This window comes from Pararge aegeria, chromosome 22, assembly GCF_905163445.1.
Source record: "Pararge aegeria chromosome 22, ilParAegt1.1, whole genome shotgun sequence".
Classification (NCBI taxonomy): Eukaryota; Metazoa; Arthropoda; class Insecta; order Lepidoptera; family Nymphalidae; genus Pararge; species Pararge aegeria.
The window spans coordinates 5,850,544-5,874,308 of NC_053201.1; the positions used below are offsets into that span (position 1 = coordinate 5,850,544).

The 23,765-nt window shown below is 35.5% G+C and overlaps 1 protein-coding gene across 1 annotated transcript in view; it reads right to left on the minus strand.

Moving 5' to 3' along the window:
• The window catches only part of LOC120633898 (neuronal PAS domain-containing protein 4A-like), a 29,974-nt gene extending 9,514 nt beyond the window's left edge, over positions 1-20,460 (minus strand). Inside the window, exons 1-7 of the mRNA XM_039904290.1 lie at positions 20,125-20,460; positions 4,198-4,379; positions 3,027-3,100; positions 2,848-2,937; positions 1,954-2,142; positions 1,468-1,652; positions 567-673 (exon numbers count right to left, since the gene is read on the minus strand). Coding sequence (XP_039760224.1) covers positions 567-673; positions 1,468-1,652; positions 1,954-2,142; positions 2,848-2,937; positions 3,027-3,100; positions 4,198-4,379; positions 20,125-20,135 — 838 coding nt within the window. The 5' untranslated portion in view covers positions 20,136-20,460. The remainder of the gene's footprint in view (positions 1-566; positions 674-1,467; positions 1,653-1,953; positions 2,143-2,847; positions 2,938-3,026; positions 3,101-4,197; positions 4,380-20,124) is intronic.
• Between the last annotated feature and the right edge of the window lie 3,305 nt (positions 20,461-23,765).

Here is a 23,765-nt window from a genome sequence, read left to right on the forward strand (position 1 = left end):
TTGAGGCCGTCGTCCACTACGCTGGCCCAGTGCGGTTTGGTGGACTCCCCATACCTTTGAGAACGTAATGGAGAACTCTCAGGCATGTAGATTACTCACGATGTTTTCCTACGCCGTTGAAGCAAGTGATATTTTAATTGCTTAAAATACTGGGATTCAAACTCGGCTCTCCGAAGTAAAGTTAAGTCTATCACCGCTTTATTCGTTTAAATACTACGGTTTAATTTGAAGTGCTTGATGTGTTTAATTTGTGTGTGCTAATAGCTGTCTTAAAGCTAATACAACTCTTAGCATACCGAAATATCGAAAATACAATTGATTTAAATTAAATTTGTATGAACCTAACTGTCACTTGTTACATTTACGAATAACTTAGATAACATATAGTAATTCGCACTAAACTATATAAGTATTACACTAATTGATGATGTACAACGAATTGATTAAATTTGGGCAATAAATACACACAAAACAATAATTAAAATATAAAACAAAAGAAGGAGGAAATTTCAACCTAAATCGTTAAATTCATCAATAATACGATAATTTTTGAAATGCTAACTTACCTAATCTATGTTTGGTCTGTGCTTCTCGCAGACTATCCCAATGTAGAATTTGATACCAGGATACATCTGCCAATTCGCTTTTCTTCCAACCTAAGTACCATTCACCACTGAAAAAAGTTCAATGAGTATTAACAGTGAGTTGGTTAAACGTCATAAAAAGGCTTATTCAAGATCATTTACCCAGTGACTTTTGCAAAGTTTCCCATAAAAACTTTCTTCACATATACCCCAACCCACCGCGTCGACACCTGTGCTTTTACTATCACTTGTAATTTTTCCAACAATAAATACTATATTTCTATGTACCTTTAAGGTGCAGGAGGTATTTTTACTAAACACATTTTAAAAGGATGTTTTTCATCATTATATCATGTCATGCTCCGTGCAACATTGCTACAAGGAGGGGCAATGCATACAAAGTTAGTTATGAAGATCTGGAGCAACGGCGTTTCCTCGTAAAATTTTGCACATCATTTTAGAATGTCGCAAGTCCGTCTGACCTCCAGGAAATTGAATGTTGTTATGTATCTTGGGCTTGAAACTTAGAAGAGGAAACTTTGCGCACTTCGCCTAGTGGAATCTTAATTTTAAATTCGTTCGATTCCAATTCGAGCGTTTGGTTCGGTGATCCAATTTTGAATCTGATTCTGGACACCATCGTTTCAATTGGCTTGCCATTACGAATTAAAATTTTCTTTTTTTTTTTTTAAATTAACACCGTGGGACTATTCTGATTTACCAAAAATAAACAATTTATAATTACTGCTACAAAGGAATAAGTTATGTTTCGCAAACTTTTGAAGTAGGTACTTAGATTTTATACAGCTAAGGGAAAATTTACTATACATAATATTTTGTATCTTTGCTCATCGAGTAGTATTTATTATCTCACGTCACTTACTTAGCATCTATGTGTAAAATTTTCATGTCCATGGAGTGTATAGTCGTAAACACGTTAGTGGCGCCGTGAACCACGCATTCTCTCGTCTCAGGCATCGCAAGGGGAGTGCACGATGCTAGAAACACGGGCTCGTTTCTACTACATAGCGGGAGATACGATACATAATGGCCTCGAACTAAAACTACCTAGAAAGAAAAAAAAAGTTAAGTAAAATTGCTAATTTGCTAGTAACTTAGCCTAGAAAATTTAACGACGTCGCTTATTGATTTCAAGTTGGCCAAGCGCGAATTGGGAGACTTCATCACTTCAGATTCCCTTTATAACATAACGGAAAACTGTTATACATACAGGTTTCCTCTGGATATTTTCTTTCACAAGTTATATTTAATTGATTAAAATAACAAGCGATTAAAGTTAGAGATGCGTAATTGCGATTTTGATGTAAAGCAGAATTATGCAGTGTTTTGGGAGTAAAAGTAAACTTACTTTTTGGTCACCAAATCTCATTTGGCGTCTAGCGTTTCTGGATACATTCATTCTACAGAAGAAATGCCTATTCTTTGGTACGTTTTCAGTCTCTCCATTGCTGCCTCTATTTAGCTCTAATTGAACCGTTTGGTGGTCTTGTCTATCTATTATGTCGTATACACTGTCGCCATGAATAAGAAGATCTTCCTAAAATGTATAAAATCATAAATCAAGGTATTCAAGTTTCATTACGTTGTCTTTATAAACAAAAAATTAATATGATGTCCAAACAATTAATTCAGAAGAGAACTAACTTCCTATTAACATAACCGATATAAGTTTAACTATTAAGTAAACGATTTAACATCAGAATTATCATCATCCTTAGTTGGCAGGATCATAACGTTTAGTTTTCCCAGCAAGTATGTTCTTTAATGATATTTTTTTAGCAATAGAAGTGATGTCCACTTTATTGAACGATGTATTTACACTTACACGAAGTATATAAAGTAAAATATTAAATATCTAACTAATTTGAAATGATTAAAAGTTCATGTTCGTTTTAGAGTTTTTAATTCCTACGCCAACCTTGAATTACATAAATAATATTAAACAGTGAACTTCAAGCTTATGCTATAATATGCGATAGCTAGACTTATCTGTACAGTAGAGTATATTAGTCTACGTCATTACTAGGAGATGTTGGCGTAATAAAGTCAACATCTCCTGAGGATACTCTTTTATCTATCGAAGCGAAATGAGCCTATAGAGCTTCTTTAAATGTTCTGTGTGATTTTACGTAATAAAATGATTATAAATGACATGAAATGAAAGGGAATCAAGTATCACGTTAATTATACAACATGGATTTCCGGTTAACTCTTTTATACAAGCAATACGAAATATACAAACCATCGAATGTCCTAAGTATTCAGCCGCATTTTCTGATATATATAAAAGTTTGCCATTTTGTGTCATCATCATCATGAAACCGTTCATCGCCTGAAAAACACATTGTAATGTAACAACTGATTTTTATTACCGCACGTTGCGTCGTAAAACGCTTGTAAACTTGAAAAAGTAAAATATACCTTTGAAAATCCGATATTAGGTGTCGGTGGCTGTTGTTCCTTGTACTGATAACTGAAGTCGTGACTCTTAAACACTAAAACAGAAAGAAAGACGGAGTTATGGGTGAAGTAATAGCAAAGCGAGATAAGATAGCGAACTAAATGCATTTTAAACGTCTTAATACACAGTTTCGTGACTGAAGGTGAAACAAAAACTTTGGGGACGTTTTCAAAACATGGCCGAGATTTTGGATAACGGCATACGTGATGAGCTTAGCCAAAGAAGCTGGGGCATGGGAAACTGCTGGGGTGAATTTAACACGGATGTGAATGAAAGCTTTGTTTATGTAACTTGGAAGGAAAGTATATTCGCAAGAATTTTTTATAAGACCTCTCTGGCGAAGTGGTTGTGTCGTTCAAGTGAAAGATCCTGGGTTTTTTCCCCAAGTATTAGGATTTCTGAATGTTCTCTCTGATCTCCGGCCAGATATCACCCTCCCAATAAAGTTGTGCCGCCAAAAGCGATTCAGTACGATCCACTAGCCACTAGTATAGAACGATTAGAATCGGTTAATTATTACAATCTGAATAGGTTAATATGTTGGCAAACTTTTCAGCTGATGAAAATATGTCTTTTATGTAGAAGCTCTTGAGTTTTATCTCCTGGGGCTATTTGTAATTTATAATTTCTGGATGTTCTCTGATCTCCGGCCAGATCAGAGGTCACCCTCTTAATAACGATGTGCCGCCAAGAGATTTAGCGTTCCAGTACGATGCCACCAGTGTCCAGTATAGGCCGAATATGCAAAGCTAACAAACGAACAGACAGACATCCTTGAGCATTAATAATATCAATTATATCCTGGGCGAGATAGGTATGTCTATATAAATAAGTAAATACATTACGACAATACACACATCGCCATCTAGCCCCGAAGTAAGCGTAGCTTGTGTTATGAGTACAAAGATGACTGATGAATATTTTAATTAATAATAATATACATAAATACTTATGATATACGTATAAACACCCAGACACAGAAAAACATTCATGTTCATCACACAAACATTTTCCAGTCGTGGGAATCGAACCCACAAAGCCTTGGAAAGCAGGGTCGCTGCCCACTGCGCCAATCAACCGTCATGAAAATATAAAGTATAAAGTTTTATATAAAGATTTCCAGAAGGTCACCTTGCTGAAAATAGTTCATCTTCCGCACATAGACACACACAAGTGCCATCAGTTGTAGCTGTGAAAGCCTTTGCCTTGTCGAGGGAGGGAGGGGTAGCAAGTCTCTTAGATTTGATATCTCTGCGTTGATGAGGTCACGACGCATCTTGCTTGCGCCCTTTGTAGACTTAGTTGGCTCGAATCTAGAATAAAAGAAAATCTGTTAGTAAAATTTCCTGGCATAATAACTTTAAAAATACTAATCTTATTATGAAAATTAAGCTTAGTTTGCTGTACTGTTTGTGTAGTTGCTTAGCGAAAAGCAGGAGAATCTGTATAGAGTTATTTATAATTTCTCCAATTCTTATACTCCACACCGAACAGATCTTCGACAATGTACCCTCTACGCACGTTTCGCTCCGAAACCGGAGCATCCTCAAGAGATGTTGAGTTTACAATGAATAATTGTTAAGAGGTCTTAATTGTTAAGAGGTCTTAACAATTATTTAGGAGAGAGATGAATAATTGTTAAATATAGCTTGCTTTAACTTTTTTTACCTAGAAAAGTTAGAGGTGAGTGCCGGGGTTCGAACTCGGCCCCCTAAAGTGAAGCCGGAGTCCCACCCACTAGGCTATCACCGCTTCTCTTGACGTTAATGAGTTTAAAATGATGACAATTTTGCATAAATAGACTAGACCAACGACGACCTCCCTTACCGGATACTCCGGGTTTGAATGCTGGCGCACGCAATTTATAATATAAATTGTGTGCAATAAAGAATTTATCTATCTATCTATCTATCTATTTATTTAGTAATTCAAATCAAAAACCGTTAATCGGTTATTCTTAGCTCGACTTGGTACGTGTTATTCGACAGGTTTCAGGTTTTCTATATTTTCTGGGTACAAATTGGTTTTATAAAAGGGACATATATGAAATATTAACTAGCTATTAGTTACTTCATATATGTAATATTTAGTCAGTAATTCATATCAAAAACCGTTAACCGGTCTTTCTTAGTTCGACTTGGTAGGTGTTATTCGACAGGTTTCAGGTTTTCTATATTTTCTGGGTACAAATTGGTTTTATAAAAGGGACATATCTGAAATACTAACTAGCTATTAGTTACTTCATATATGTAATATTTAGTCAGTAATTCATATCAAAAACCGTTAACCGGTCTTTCTTAGCTCGACTTGGTAGGTGTTATTCGACAGGTTTCAGGTTTTCTATATTTTCTGATTACAAATTGGTTTTATAAAAGGGACATATCTGAAATACTAACTAGCTATTAGTTAGTTCATATTTTAATATTTACGTTTAGTAGGTAACTTAAACGGGAATTATTGATTTTTTTTGAGTTTGCTACTGTGATCAGCGATCAGTTGAGATAACTTGAGAGTTGAGAATGTATTTCTAACTGTACAATACGATCCCCGATTTTTACATTTTTAGGCTCTGAGGTTGATAGGTACGTACCTAGTAAAGCTTATATAACGAAAACAAATAATTTAAATCGTAAATTCGAAGAAGGTTTTATTATAATCAAGCTGAAATGGGATATTATGGTGCATTTTATCGCTCCATCGCGCGTTTAGAACTCTTAAAGGTTTAGTTTCAACTTTACGAATATAGTTATCAACATCATCACGCAACCATATAAAAAATGTAAGTACGCATCGCCTTGTATAGGCTTATTTGAATAAAGAAATATTTGACTTTGACTTTGAAAGTCCCATACCGGTTATCACGGAACTAGTCTAGCTAGCTAGCGAACATAATGTAACATTGCTAAATAGGACTGATCCCAGATCACTTAGAAAAATATATTATTTCATAATACCGCGTAGGTGATTTTGTGAACGACCTACTGAAAATGCTAATTTTAAAATTGGTTGAATGAAGAACAATTGATGATTTTTTTCAAAAACAGTGTTCTAGTCCTTTAAAACTAGTAAATGTGTGAAAATCATCATCATCATCATTACTTCAAGCGATTGACGTCCACTGCTGGACACATGTCCTATGTAGAGAGTACAATAATTCACGATCGTCGGAAGCTTGTTTCCAGTGACTCCCAGCGACTAGTTTGATGTCGTCTTTCCACCTCGTTGGGGGTCGACCAACGCTGCGTTAGCCGGAGACCCTAGTTAAACTAGTCCTCATATCGACCCATTACCGGCCCACTCAGGGCGCGGGTCTCCTCCCACAATGAGAAGGGGTTGATCCGTAGGCCGTAGTCCACCACGCTGGCCCGGATTGGTGGACTTCACATACCTTAGAGAACATTATGTAGAACTCTCAGGCATGCAGGTTACCTCACGATGTTTTCCTTTACCGTCAAAGCAAGTGATATTTTTAATTACTTAAAACGCACATAACTTAGAAAAGTTAGAGGTGCGTGCTGGGATTCGAACTCGGCCCCCCGACCCCTCTCGGTTATGTCGACCTCCTTACCCACTGCGCTATCACAGCACCATTAGTTAAATTAGTAATAGTTCTTAAATGCCCGATAACTTAAATAATCCAGAAAGTTTCAATCAAAAAGCAAAGCAAAATAGCTGAAAAGGAATAGATATCTCTATCTCTTCCTTCCTTTTAGTGTTGATGTTAAAATTTATTAAACGGACGTAGTCGCGCAAAATCATAATATATACCTGTAATGGGATATTAAATATTTGCTCGCATGGATCTAATATTAATATATACAATCCAAGTAGTGCTGATATTATCTACGTTTAAAGAAATGAATGAAAATTGATTCCCCACTGATTTAGTATTCCTGTGAAGGATATAGGAAAAGAAATTGCCTGCATTTCAAATGAACTTATATTTGCATCACAATAAACATCTGAGAGGCGTAAGGCAATAAATCGAGGCGTCCTTTACGTTTTTTTAGTGTACGATAAAGATACGTTTCCGATACTTCCATTTTTATAAATCTTTTGAAAATGATAAATAATAAATAAATAAATATATTACGACAATACACACACCGCCATCTAGCCCCAAAGTAAGCGTAGCTTGTGTTATGGGTACTAAGATGACTGATGAATAATTTTATGAATAATATACATAAATACCTTGATAGCCTAGCTCCTATTCTATTACACTTATTTAACTATTCTCTATCAACTTGTACTTTTCCTTCTAGTTGGAGGAAGGCGTTCGTGATCCCTCTTTCTAAAATTGCTAATCCTACAACTCTATCACATTTTCGACCAATTTCAATTCTTCCTTTTCTTTCTAAAGTCTTAGAACGTATTGTCAATCAACAACTTACTCTTTTTCTGACTAAAAATAACGTTCTATCACCTTTTCAATCTGGCTTTAGACAAGGACACAGTACGGTCACAGCACTAATTAAAGTCTGTGATGATATTCGGAAAGGGATGGAAAGTAAATTGGTTACTATTCTGGTTCTTCTTGACTTTAGCAATGCTTTTAATAATGTGAATTACGACTTGCTTCTTGCATTGCTTAGGTCTAAGGTGAACGTATCATCTGAAGCCATTGACTGGTTTCAGTCGTATCTGTTTGGTCGTCAACAATGTGTCAGATTTGATGGTAAATGTTCCTCGTTTTCCCCCCTCACTGCAGGTGTTCCACAGGGTGGGGTGCTTTCACCACTTCTCTTTTCCATTTTAATTAACTCTGTCTCTTCTGTTATCTCCTCTTCATTTCATTTCTATGCTGACGATTTACAGATCTACTCCTCAGAAACCACTGATGGAATTTCCTCTGCTATTTGTAAACTGAATACAGACTTGGCGAATATTTGTAACTGGTGCAAATCTTACGGTCTTGCCGTAAATCCTGTTAAGTCACAAGTAATCGTCATAGGTAATCGCAATTTGCTGACTAAAATTAATAACCTTCCATCTGTTTACTTTGATGGGGTTGCTTTGCCATACTGCAATACGGTCAGAAACCTTGGGCTGACGATTGACAGTTCCTTTTCTTGGGGACCTCATGTATCTGAGGTAGGGCGGAAAATTTGTGCCACTATTGGCTATCTTAGGCGGTGGAAGAATCTTCTTCCAATTAAAACTAAGATCGCTCTTGCCAATTCTATTTTGTTACCTGTCATTGACTATGGTGATGCATGTTATCTTGACTTATCGCAGGATCTCCTTAATAAGCTCGATAGGCTGCAGAACCTTTGCATCCGCTTTATCTTTGGCTTGCGAAAGTTCGACCGCATATCTCAGTTCCGCGCTGAACTAAAGTGGTTGTCGGTCGGCCAGCGGAGAGAGATGCACGCCTTGTCTCTGTTGTATCGTATCCTGTTTCTTCCTCAGACTACGCCATATTTAAAAGAACGTTTTACCTTTTTTGATAATAACAGGCTACGTTCCTGCACCGACAGCAAACTACAGGTTCCGTACAGTCGCACGAAATATTATAGTAATTCTTTTACAGCTAATTGTGTCAGACTCTGGAATTCCCTACCTGATGACATACGTCAGGCAAAATCCTTGCCTCTTTTTAAAAGTCGTTTGAAAAACTATTTTTTATGTATGTAGCGTTATAGTATGTAGTTTATTATATTTATATGTATGAACACTATATATTTTATATAATAATTATATGTTTAGTATTAGAATTTATACCATGTATGTAGTTTAGTTTGCAATATTTTTATGTAGGTAGAAATTTTTATTGCCGCACCAACCCGTTCCTTCCAATAACTACTATCGCCAAAGGTTGTCTGGGAGAGATCGCTTTAGCGATAAGACCGCCTTTGCACACCTAAACTAGTTTTTTTTTTTTAATTATTTCTGTAAATGTGTTTATTTGTATTTTGTTTTTGTGTGTGCAATAAAGAATTTATTATTATTATTATTATTATTAAATACTTAGAATATATATATAAACACCCAGACACTGAAAAACATTCATGCTCATCACACAAACATTTTCCAGTTGTGGGAATCGAACCCACGGCCTAGGACTCAGAAAGCAGGGTCGCTGCTCACTGCGCCAATCGGCCGTGATAGTTTGGTAGAATAAATGGTAAAAAAATATATTTACCCGATATATAAATAGATACGCTTATATAATTTAACTACTGCATACGTCTAGTTTTCTGGAAAACATTTTTTTTAAGAACTGCCTGCGTTGAAATGCAAGGTATTTATGTCTTAATTAAAACATTTTAATTGTTGAATTTAACCTATAGAAGTAAAGTTAAAAGTTTATTTTTTATTCCACTACAAGTTAGCCATTGTCTGCAATCTCACCTGGTGGTAAGTGACGATACAATCTAAGATGGTAGCGGATAACCTGTTCGGGAGTATGGTAGTAATATGCTTGTTTTTTTTTAAAGGGAAAGCTTTATTGTTACCTCCGACCCTTGGACAGGACGGAGGTTATATGGAACTGCCCCTCTAAAGGGGATGTACCCAAACTAAAAACCACCACGGAATGTCCCTCTTGTTGGCTTTTTTACGCCAAAACGCACCGGAAAACTAAATCGCTTAGCGGCACGTCTTTGTATGGTGGGTGGTAGCATTACCAAATTATTTATGGGGGATTTCCATGGGATCACGTCCTGATTTGATTACATTATTGGTATAGGTATATATTATGAGTGTTCTCATTTTGAAAATATTTTTTTTTTTTTGAAAATGTTTTCAAGAAATAAAATCTTTTCCAAAAAAGGGTCTACAATTGAATAAAATAAATCCACACAGATGAATATAGAACCGCTTCTTTGTTTGAAGTCGTTTGAAAAAAGGAATTCGTCCGACCGTAGTCGTTAACACAGGGCAATTAATTTCCTTACGATATCGGAGGTAAAGTCGTACATTATAAAGGGATCCCATCCGTCGGCGCGGCGCTATTACAACAATTCTAATGGTTTGCGCGTTATGTTAATATGCCTGTACCATGCCGACATACACCTGTCCGGAACACTGTATCCGCGCATTGTCTATGATCCTAGAATCCCTTCTGCTTTTTACGTTTCCTACTTTGTTGGGAATTTTTTCCGGCACAAATGGAGAAATGGAAAACGTCTTTGTAAAAAAATTGACTTATGACCGTTCTAACAAAACGAAGCTAACAATAATGTGTAACTGGTTAATACAGTATTTCATCTGCTCTCACTTTACAAAAACCATTTCGAGATGAAATGTCATTCTTACTGTGATAAACGACGACCTGGCGCAACGGTGAATTTAAGTCGGATGTCCGGGGTTCGAATCCCGGCAGAGAAGATTTGGGAATTTATAATTTCTAAATTTTCTCTGGTCTGGTCTGCTGGGCTTTGGCCGTGGCTAGTTACAACTCTACCGACAAAGACGTGCTGCTAAGCGATTTAGTTTTCCGGTGCGATGTCGCGTAGAAACCAATTAGGGGTATGACTACCAGACTCCTTAATCGGTTAGCCCGCTACATTCTTAGACTGCATCATCACTTACCACCAAGAGATTGCAGTCAAGGGCTAACTTGTAGTGGAATAAAAAATGAAATAAAAAATATAGCCTTTGAAGAGCCGTAAAGCCGCTGAGAATGTTGCTTTATATGTAGCTTATAATGTTGGAATATAAATCTCCCATCTTGTTCAGCTAAATAAAAACAAATTCTTTTTTACACTTTTTGTATGTATTACCTTGTATTTACTACTTTATTATAAAACATTTAACAATGAGGTACCTACGCATATATTTGAACTACATTTCTATTTTATGTTTCATTATCATTTTGTTCAACCCATTACAGGGCACAGTAAGGCCGTAGTCCGCGACGCTGGCGCGGTGTGGATTGGTGAACTTTACACACCTTTGAGAACATTATAGAACTCTCAGGCATACAGGTTTCCACACGATGTTCTCCTTAACCGTCGAAGCAAGTAACACTTCAGTAATTAAAACGCACATAACTCAGAAAAGTTAGAGGTGCGTTCTGGGATTCGAACTCGGCATCCCGAAACAGAAGTCGAAGTGCTAACCACTGGGCTATAACCGCTTCATGTTTATTAAAAGTAAAATAAAACGAAACCTCGTAGTATCTACAGTGTAACTAAAAAAAATTAAGCCCCCAAACAATCCATCATCTACAGATCCAAACATATCATTAAATCCGTTGTTTCCAAATCTTTAAAACAAACAATCGACCAGTTCAATCAAATTAATAAAGCGACGGGCGCACCAATCATCGTACACTTCCCACAATCGTCACGAGTAAAAAATAAACTTAATGGTTACAAAAAGGACTGCCAGGTGAGATGAAACAGGCCGACCGACGCGTTGGTGCATGTTAACATGACGGGCTGGCTACTCTCTTGTGTTAAAAAACGCCGATAGTCGGAAGTCCGCATAATATATCAAACGTGTTACTTTTCTTTTTAACCGCTAAGACGAAAGTCATCGCTCAAAGGTAAAACGTTGGACTGAATTAATAACAACGCTTCAAATCAGGATGTGTTGCTGTTATAATATTTTTAAATAAATAAAATACAATAAATATACTACGACGGTACACACATCGACATCTAGCGCCAAAGTAAGCGTAGCTTGTGTTATGGGTACTAAGATAGCTGGTTATATGGCTGGTATATACAGATAAACACGCAGACACTGAAAAAACATTCATGTTCATCACACAAAAAATTTTCCAGTTGTGGGAATCGAACCCACGGTCTTGGATGCAGAAAGCACGATCGCTGCCCACTGCGCTAATAGGCCGTCAAAAAATAAAAATAATTTATTACGATCATGAAGATCATAGAGTCTGTTGGTAAGAAACACACAAATAACTTAATGTTCATCATAACAACCCATTATTGGCCCACTACAGTGCACGGGTCTCCTTCCACTATGAGAGGAGGTTAAGGCCGTAGTCCACCACGCTGGCCCAGTGCGGATTGGTGGACTCCACATACCTTAGAGCCACCGCTGAAGCAAGTAATATTTTTTTTTTCGTGTGCCCAGAAACAGTCTGACTTCACAACCGCGGTACTGCTAGCTCACATACTTCTTCTCGTTTTTCCCATTTAATGTTAAACGCAGCCATATAATGGGGAAAATTCGAACATTAGAGTTTTACAATTACTTTTTTCTGCTAAATGGAATGAAGTAACTAACCGCCTTTTCGAAAAATACTACTTAAGTGGAGTGGATATTGTTGCGTAAATATTAGTCGTGTACGCGGATTCTGTATGTTCTTGCACGACAGAGGAAGCCTGTGCCAGCAGTGGACGCTAAAAAGGATGGTGATGATCATTTCCTTAATTTAAAAATACTCCTGATATGTTAGACAAACCAACATTCTTCGGATAAACTCGTAATTTAACTATTCAAAAACTCACGCTGTGTCTTTGTTCTGTCTGTGTGTTGTGTTATTTATTTATTGAAACAAAAATATAACATATTTTATACGTTTTTTGCACCCCCTAAGTCCTGTCGACTTGTCAGGGTCAATCTTAAACCTTTCTATCCTATTATAATATTAAGGATGTGTGATAAAAAAAACTTGGGTATGAATTGCTCTAACTTCATAGCTAAACATTTACTCGACTGTGAGATGGTGATAACAAAAAAAAACTGGCTTAGTTTGTTGTGTCCACTTCTTAGAACAGGAAACTCTCCTAGCCTTAGTTTTAAGTTAACGAATGCAGTTATCATCATCACTAACATTAGTCTACACTCCATAGTACAGGCTCGTATTCTCACGTTCTTTGGTCACGTATCCAGAAGAGACAAGGACTCCATTGAACGTCTGGTTATTCAAGGAAGAATTGAGGGCACCAAATCACGCGGAAGATCTAGGTAAAGGCTGCAGTGGCTGTCCCCTTACATGAGTGTGCTAGAAAGGCAGCTGCCAGAGAGGAGTGGCGGCGAATAGTCAAGCGTGCCACAACCCTTAAGTGACGACCACGACCGCTCTGACAAGAGCGAACCGACTGGGAAGAACATTAGTGTTAACATGTTAAATGTTATGAACGCTTTATGAGTGCCTGTGATAAGGTCTACATGAATAAAACATTTTTGAACTTGAATTTGAATTTATCACCCACCAGTGACCATCCGCTTCGATTTATCAAAAGGGTTCAAATCCTCGTCCGATTTGAACTTTGTATAAAAAATAGAGAGCATCGTTTATTTACGATGGTCAGGCATAAAAAGTGCGCATTCCTAACATAGTTAGGAGCATGAAATAGTTAAATTTCACGGTGGTTGTTTTCGTGGCTGGGGTAAATTCTTCTCTAGTTATTCTAGTATACTAGCTGACGCCCGCGACTTCGACCGCGTTTATTAAATTTTTTTAACGAATTCCGCAGAAACCGTCACTCAGAGATTTATTGTAAGTGAATAATAAGTACTTCAATCTTGTGGTACATAACTTCTATCTATCTTTGGTTTACTCAGTACACGCCAAAAGTTAATTCGTTAATTCTTCTCATTCTTGAGTTCTCCTTCGTAGGAGAGATACTTAGAGCCATAAAATATAAGTAATGTCTAAAGTAAATGTGTTCATTCAATTGACTTATTCTTAATTTTATATATTTAATTAATGTTAGCTCTTTATGGTAACATAAAATAGCAGTAGGAAAATCTTTCAAATTTTTTTGATGGCCTGATTGAAATTTTACACATTGCCTACACTGGATGTACTTTTATCTTGGATGTGTAGTTGTAAGATAGTTTAACACTATTTATTTGCATGCGGTCTTTACCTGTAATTTGCTTAACATTTTATCTCCATATTATATAAGCTAGTTTAAATGGTTATTTTTTTAAACGTAAAGCTGGTGGTGAACCAAGTAAAAAAAAAACCTACTTCAGTACACGCGTTAGAAGAAAAATTATATCTTTCGCCTTTCTACAGTTGTAGAAAAAACGACACCAGCAATAGAAAAAAGGTATTTAATACATGAAAAGTTTGATTGTACTATGATTTTGTACTATGATTATTAAACTTTATTTAACTAGATGTTAAATAAAGTTTAATAATCATAGACGTAGGTCGGTGTATATAATTAAAGAAATTGATATATTAAACATAATTAAATTTGGAATACTAATAGACTCATTATAGGACAACCAAGTTTTCCTCAACATAAAAATTTGCGATTTTTGCACAATTGAATGAATTAAATCACCGAAATGAGCCAACTGTCAAACCTTATAGCTAACTTCTCGGTGTCGGATTTTTATAACGGTCTGCGCGCGCATCGTAAAAATTACCTCTCGTAATTTTTCTCTAACGCGCCAAAAGAAGTATAACTTAAAAAAATAATAAGTAGGAACAATAATTATACAAGAGCATTGTTTGACAGACTCAAAGAAGCGGCAAAATAATAAAAGGAAAATTATAACATCTATACAGAGGACAGAAATATTTCGAGGAGGAATATGGAATTATTAAACTAACTAAAAAGAAAAAGAAGCATAAATAAATAAATCTATAAAAACGAACTAAAATGTTTATAAACAAATATAGCTAACTATCTGTATTAAAATTACTGGTTTCTACTTGCAACTAAATAGAAAAACCAGCAAAGTGCGAGTCGGACTCGCGCACTAAGGGTTCCGTATCTACAAAAACGGCAATAACATTAGATGTCTGTTGTATCGGAGCTCCCTTCAATATTAATTTTATGCTTTCTTTAGTATTTGTTGTTGTTAGCGCCAACAGAAATATATAATCTGTGAAAATTACAACTGTCTAACTATCACGGTTCATGAGATACAGCCTGTTGACAAACGAACAAATAAACATACGGATAGACAGCGGAGTCTTAGTCGTCGAGGAGGTAATATGGTTCCGTTTTGCTCTTTGGATGCGGAATTCTTAACAAAGTGCAGAGAAAATATTGATATAAAACCTTGTAAACTTTATAAAAGGAAACTTGCATTACATATGCGAGACTGATTACGAAGGATGAATATTTCATTGTAAAGACCGTAGATGTACCATCACATTCCAAGCATAGTTGGGAGCATGAAATAGTTGCATTTCACGGTCCGTCCGTCCATTGAGTGCGCCGTGTAAATTATATCTTATACTTTGCTTCGGTACATCTCGTTTTATTGAGGCACGTGTTGATAATCTTGTGTAAGGAAATGTTCGATTAGGTACAAATTCTTTTAAATTTAAAATAAGAGGAGTTCAAATAAAACCTATCGGTCTCTATTTGAGTATCGATAATATATGCTTTTTTAAATTTATAAAATTGATAATTCCTCCAAGTGTAGTTAAAAACACTAATAAAATTATTAGGTTTTAAGAGAGTTTGTTTATTCTTTTTAGCCCTTAAAGGCTTAATTGTAATAAAAAGAGATTGCATTCAAGGGCTAAACAAAAAAAAGCTTTACTGTTATTTGAAACCCTTTTACGATACTTTCATAATTGATGTACGAGATCACTATTATAACCTTTGAGTGTAGTTTCTCATCTGTTAAGCCAATTGAATCGTTAACTTAATATCATACAAATTTATGTGTTAAACAGTATATAAAATATCAAAGATAGAAATGACTGTACCTCCTATCCAATGTAATTTTTTTACGATAACATAAAACGAATGTCTTTTTCGAATACCTTTATCGATATAGGCATCGGCGCTCAAACAGTGCCGGTACTTTAAAGAATTTTCAGCAGTTAAGTCAATTGACTCAATAACTTATAAAATTGTCTAAAACAGTATATAACATACTGAGGATAGAAATATTATAACAGTAGGTATATGCAGCATCAATTATTTTACGACAAAGTATAGCAACTTTCTGAATACCTTTATCGATACTTTGGATATGGGCATCGAATCTCGAAAAGTGCCAGTACTTTTACGTGGAAAAAAAAGAGGTTACTCTAATTTTAATCCTTTTTACGAGATCACTATTGCAACATTTGAGTGCAGTTTATTCTGGTCCATTTTGCATTTTTGTGCGTCCTTCCACTTAAGTATATTTTTAAAAGGGATAGCAAATCATTCTTCAACTTGTTAGTATTTCTTTAGAGTTATAGTTAGAACTTAACAAAGTCAATTCATCATATAAAGACCGGTAAAGGGTTTCTCAGAAATTAAACCGATTGACTCGATTACTTAGTTAGATACAACATAACGAAGATAGAAAGAACATAACAGACCATCCAACGTCAATTCTTTTACGATAAAATATAGCACATGTCTATTGTCGAATACCTTTATCGATACTTCGGGTATGGGCATCGACCCTCGAATAGTGCCGGTACTTGTAAGCATTTCTCAGCAGTTAAGCCAATTGACGTGATTACTTGATTACATACGATAATTCTGTCAAAAGCGGGCAGATTTGACATAATGACGATCGAAATATTTTATCCGTCTGATCGTACGGTATCGACGACGTCGATCGACGTTGTTACAATAGCGGAGTCAAGATGGATAATCAGATGTTTTATTACGGATATTTTTTTTGTTGATCTTAGAAACATAGAGGCCAGTTTTTTTGATTCAATGTTCCATAGAGTTTAAAAGATTCACTGCCTTTTATATTGGGCTTATCTGTGATCTTGTAACGCGTTTAGTGAGGATTTTGTTTGCTTTTAGATTATTTATGTCCATTTAGACTTTTTTTGTAAGAAGCGTTTTTGTTAGTCTTAATGGTGAAATTGGTTTATTATATTAATCCTAGTTTATTTTAACACTTATTGGAACCTCTTTTAATTTTTGGCTTTAAGTTGCATTTAATGAATCTGTTTAGTCAATTGTAGTTGTATTGTAAAGTATAAGGGACGATCTGCTTTCCGAAATTCCCTAGTTGTAGAAATCTTTCAACAGTTTTCAACAACAACGATCTCTCAGTTTTTGTATTTGTTGTTGTTGCGGACGAAGGTGCAGGGAATCGCAATAAAAGTGGGCAATATGTTATTTCAACGATCAACTATTTTAATTATGAAAAAGATTTAAAACGTTTATGATTTAGACGGCTGATTGGCGCAGTGGGCAGCGACTCCTGCTTTCTGAGTCCAAGGCTAAGGACTCGATTCCCACAACTGGAAAATATTGGTGTGATAAACATGAATGATTTTTCAGTGTCTGGGTGTTTATCTGTATTTTACTATTTTTTTTAATAATTTTTTAAGTAGCGATAAATTTATTTTTGTCTTCGAAAAATATATTTGCAAGGGAAACAATAATTACAACCTAAAATTTACAATAAATATAAGCCGTCATCGTCATAGTTATCTCTGTATATTATAAATATTTTATGTATATTATTCATAAAAGTATTCATCCGTCATCTTAGTACCCATAACACAAGCTATGCTTACTTTGGGGCTAGATGGCGATGTGTGTATTGTCGTAGTATAATTATTTGTTTTAAAACTTTGAGTTTTCATTTTATCATTGAAATAGACTGAAATGTTGAAAAAATAACTACTAGTTAGGTACATGTACGATATTTTTACACAAGGTTACCTCCACCTGAATTCACTTAGCAATTCATGGCGCGGTAGATTTACACGTTCAAAGAGATTTAGTGCTTATATTACTTCCATATAAGGCGAAAATTGTATGAAAATAACTACAGCCGATGGATGACTTTTTCACTTAGCACTTTAGTAATAATAGAACCGATTTTCAGCGGTTATACTAGTTTTTTTCTTTAATAGATATAATTATGTTTTTCGTTTATGCATACAAAATTTTACGGTAATGATGTATCATGATTTTTGTAATAATAACATAAATGATGTTTTTTAATTAATAGCATATTTTACAATAAGTATAGCAGTGCCCTAAGGATTCGTTCATGCTGATTTAAAGTCTTTCATGATGTTTCTACTGTTTTAAATAAATTGACTATTTTAAGCAACTTTATTTTCAATTTAACTTTGCAATGATTTACAAGTGTATGTGTGTGCGTATGATTATGTATGACCAATAAATATATAACAATATTATGTTATATGTTTTGATTAATATGAATAAAATAATATTTTTTTTGTTGCTATAGTGATTTGTGACCCCTTTGTTCAACGACCCCTGTGTGAACAGCTGAAGGCATAGTTTTCACTGTTTACCTATTTTTTATGACAAGTTTGGACAGTTATTTCTCTAAAAGTACCTATTGTCAAAAGTTTGTCATAATTATAACTTAGCGGCCAATTGGCGCACTGGGCAGCGACCCTGCTTTCTGAGTCCAAGGCTGTTGGTTCGATTCCCACAACTAGTAAATGTTTGTGATGAACATGAAAGTTTCAGTGTTGGGTACTACTAGTAATCTATACATTATAAGTATTTATGTATTATGTATATTATTCATAGAAATATTGACGGCCGATTGGCGCAGTGAGCAGCGACCCTGCTTTCTGAGTTCAAGGCCGTGGGTTCGATTCCCACAACTGGAAAATGTTGGTGTGAAGAACATGAATGTTCTTCAGTGTCTGGGTGTTTATATGTATATTATAAGTATTAACGAATATTATTCATAAAAATATTCATCAGTCATCTTAGTACCCGTAACACAAGCTACGCTTACTTTGGGACTGGATGGTATGTGTATTGTCGTAGTATATTTATTTATTTATTTTCTTTGGGGCTAGATGACGATGTGCTTGTGATGTTTATTTATTCTCCATAATATTCTCCAAAGGCGTATGAAGTCTGCTGATCTGCACTTCGTCAGGGTGGGTGGTGGGTCACGGTCTAAACCTGTCTCATTCTGAAAGGCACCTGCCCTGTAGTTGGTCCATAATTAGTTAATAATAATGATAAGTTGAGTTAAAGTCTTGTAACTGATACAAGGGTTCATAGCCACGCCCGACGGCTTTGCGTGGTCTGAGATTTATGCCCGTTTTCACGACGAACAAGGCAATCATCTGCCTGAGATTCCTGAGCATACATCCAGTGGGGTGCACCGAGTTCCTTACCAGGGTATGCATACAGCAGGAGAATTGCATAAAATGGCAAAAATCCTCCATATAGCCATATCAATATTAGTGTAGGCAGTGCTTTTGTGCTTGTATGAAGTGCACGCCACATCAATCGTTCAATAAAAGTTGTCACATTAAGAGTTTGTGTAGCTTTTGTTTTCTATAGACATCGCCTGAATCATTAGGTCCGTTACAAGCTATTTTTTTGCTGTTACCTTTGTGATTACAATGCATGGCATATGCTGAGCTTTACTGTACACCCTCTCTGTCTGAATTAAATGATGTTTTCTTATATTATAAGATGCACTTATCTTGAGTAAAGGTCCAGACTCAGTGGTATTTTTAACTCATGGTGTTTATACGCCTGCACGAGGAAAGCTGGACACCCATGTACACACCGTGTGTGTGTGCTACTACCATCACTACAATTTAATGAGATATACCTTGACGTCTCTAGTATATACTTACTTTAATTTTTAAACTCGTGCGTTCATAGTATAAAATATTTCTTAAAGCGATACATAGAATGAGAAAGTCTTTATTGCAAGTAATAAAACAAAAGTTAACAAAACAAAATAAATATATATTTGCACACAGGCAGCCTTATCGCTTTAAGTGATGGTATTAGGACAGCTAAAAATATGTTTGAAACGATACACGAAAACAGAAATAATCGCATCCTATTGTAATCTGTTTCTGTCACTCATTTATTCGTATTAGAATATGAATATTGTTAGACAGAAAATATCAAATATTTTTCATATAAAATTGTTGCTGCGTAACAAAGATTTACTATACTTTTCTTAACTAAATTGCTTTGCTTAGATTTACTATAGTTGTAACTTATAAACTACTCTTTGTTTAATAACTTGTGATGGTACTAAGGATGGCTTACAACTATTGATGCTTTGATAAATAATAATAAAACAGAAACCTTTCTTTATTATCAGACTTTACCATCCTTTGGTAAAGTCTGATAATAAAGAAAATTATCGTTTTGAAAAAATAAATGCCTTCAAAATGTTTTACTGATCTTAAAAAGTTTTATCAATAAAACTCAAAATAAAAATCCTTACCTCAAAAACATTTTGGTGAGCGGTAATCAAACAGAACTCAAGTCACAACACAAACTCAATTTAATTCCATTTCAGAAATGCGAAATAAAAAAAAAACAAACACGACCACACAGTTAGAACGAAGGAGTCCCAATGATTACAATAACAACCCTAATAAAAAATCACTAATTTATCGTCAAAATATAACCATAAAAGGAGCCATAAACGGCACGTGCCTGACATAATTCAACACCTATACAACACAGAGCGTCCGAAGCACGATCCGAAAAAAAAAATCTATTTTAATTCAAAACTAATGATAACGCGTCGATATATGCGTGAGCTTTTTATTAGAATGAGATTAGACCGATCCTTAAGCTTGAATACTCCCGTGCGCGAGCGCATCGGGACAGCGACTATAAAAAGCCTCCAACAAAGCCTCTCTTTCCCGCTCGAGTTGTTTTTTTGTTTTTCTCTCGAAACGCACCTTAACGAGTCCGGCGTGCTGGGGGACATACAATTTCAAAACTGTCTTAAACACTTTTGACTTGTCATCCGAAAAAAGTGGCTTTCGTTTTAAGGGAAAAAAGAAAATTTAAGGCTTCATTTTAGGGCGCATTAATGGTGTGCAACAAGGACGGATATACCGAGCGTTTTTCCGTTGTTTCGGCGCGAGTGGAATAGAATGAGTCTGCGTTGCGCGTATTGCTTCAAATTAATGAGTTCGAAAGGGACGTAAATAACATTGTAATTACGGACCGGGTTGCGTAAAAGAGATGATAGTATAATGAGTGTAATGACATTTATTGATACTCAAGTGCGTCTTGCTGTGCGACGATTTGCGAAGAGGCATGTGTTGTATCTTGATACGGAATCTAATAAGATTTTAATGAGACATTGAGTGGCGCGGTTTATATCCAGTTACGATCTTTTGTTTCTAGTAATCGCATAACAATTAACAAGTGCTTATATCAACTTATGATAGCTAGTTTCTAGTGGGCATTCTTTGCATAATTTATGCTATTGAAAGATAATTTACTACATGTAAAAGTATTTGATTGGATATGAAGTTGTAGAGAATTAGATATGCACTTGTCTCTTGCATTGAGGAAGGAGTTATATAATGATTAAATGGTTAAGTCTATAAATATCTAATATAAGTCTACAAATATACGTAAATGTAATGATGTTATGGTATAAGAGGATTTAAAACTAGCTTATTCCGAGTTGCACACGAAGGGTTCTGTATCTAGGTTCAATATGAAACATAACGAAAACACAAATATCTATTATCGAGGGAAAGTGCAAAGCAAAATGATTGATTGGATATAATTTAATTATTTGGTAATAAATAATTTTAGTGTGATTTCACAAAGGAAGTGCTTGACAATTGACATAGACATAATAGGGGATAGTCTTCCTATATTAAAAAAAAACTAAAGGACCACTTCCTATAGGAATACTGTGGTACTGTTTAAACTTAGTTATTATTTTTTTTTTTCCTTTGCTCTTTTTTGTGTTAGTTTAGCTAGTTTTGTTCTATAGTATATATTGTCAACATTTTTAATATTATTTTATATATAATTTAAGTATTTGTTTTTTTAATTTATTCTAAACTAGCTGACCCGGCGAACTTTGTTCCGCCTTAATGTCAATAAATAAGCAGATTTTTTTTTTATTGGAAAAAATACAAAAAAAATTAAATTTCTACATCAATCATTCATAATTATTTCTGTATTTTAGTACATAGGTTGCTCTTCATTTAAGTACCTTGTGATACACGACATTTTTTGTTTTATTATCAGGCGCAAAAACAAACAACGCAGATGGTCTTCCGACCCGTGAACATGCCACGTATAATTGACCATGGGAAAAACATGAATGTTCTAGATTTAAACCACAAACTTTTAAGGATTGGCCTTGTGATTTGTTGATGGTCATGGCAAATGCAAGACGTATCGGAAATTGAAGTCTTTTAAATTCAAACGGCATATCGGTTGGGATCATCGGTATCCTCGGAATGAGAACTTGCTCACCTTTGAATTTTCCTATCATTATCGTAGCGTAAATTACATTGTTCATCAATTTTCTAACCACCAAACGCGTACCGTTGCACAGTTTTGGTTGGTTTATGTTTCGAAGCATGATTACTACGGAGCCAACCTTTAGGCGTAAATTGTGCGGTGGTAAGCCAGGCACGTCCAAAGAGTTTAAAAATTCAATTGGATAGTTGGTGGCTTCATCTTCATTTGTGACGCAGTCAATAGATTTGAATGAATGCATTGTTCCAATGATCTTATTTTGAATTATGTTGTTTAGGTCATCTACATCTTTATTCTTAGCCGCTAAAATTGCTCGCTCACTCATCCATTCATAATTTTTGTAGTTAGAAATAATTTCTGGAAATACATTGTTGATAAGTTCGTCTTTTGATGAGACAAAATTACAGAAATTATTTGGAAATGATATTAATCCGCTCGATTCATCGACAGGTACTTGACCATTACCGATAGTCAGCAATTGCTCCGAGAAATCTTCAGCAGATGTATCATTAAGCAATGCAACTCTCATGTTTGTTGTCAGTTGCAGTTTCTTCACATGGCGCCATAGATTTGACGATTTGAGGCAAGCGTTTATTTCGTCGGCAGCCGTAGATCTTGGAATTACTGGCAGTATTTGGCGGAAATCACCAGAAAGTAAAATCATTGCTCCTCCAAAACATCTCGAGTCATTGCATCTTTTAATGTTCGGTTAAGTGCTTCTAATGCACGTTTATGCGCCATTGTGCATTCGTCCCAGATGATGATTTTCGATACCGCTAAAACTTTGGCCATTGCTGAGTGTTTTGCAATATTACACGTTGGTTCTTCAATAGTTTGAAGATTTAACGGTAATTTGAATGCTGAATGAGCCGTACGGCATCCTTCTAACAATGTGGCTGCTATTCCAGAAGAAGCAACTGCAACCGCTATGTTAGATCTCGCCCGAACAGTTGCTAAAACTAATGACATGAGGAATGTCTTGCCAGTTCCACCAGGGGCATCTAGGAAATATAAACCACCATTTTCATCATCGATTGCCTTCATTAAAGTATCATAAACTTTCTTTTGTTGGTAATTCAACAGGGGTACATTCGTTTGAACTACTAAATCTAATTCCTGGTGATCATATTCACGTTCCCGTTCCAATTCTCGATTAAATGCGTCATTCATTTCACGATATGGTGCTGGCATTCCTAACCTGATTAATAAATTACCGCACATGAGGTAACACATATCTTCGATCAAGAGTAAAGCACGATTATGTATCTCCTCATTCATCTCAATATCGTGATTTCTGGAACTGACACGAATTTGATGTAAAATATCTTCTGACATATTATCCTTGTATTTGTGCCACAGGTTACATGGGTTTGATGGAAAACATGTCGAAATTATGATAGCGAATAATGTGCGTATCTGACTTGGAGATGCACAGATAATGGCTTCAGCGATTGTCGTATCCCAATGACTATCGTTTTCTAATAACTTCAATTCTTCACATGCAGCACGATATGTTGGGAATATTACACCATTAACAGTTCGTAGTGACTCAAATGACGTTGGCCCACGCACATTTACCAGCAACAACCGCAAATAGAAACATTCATTATTCTTTGGATG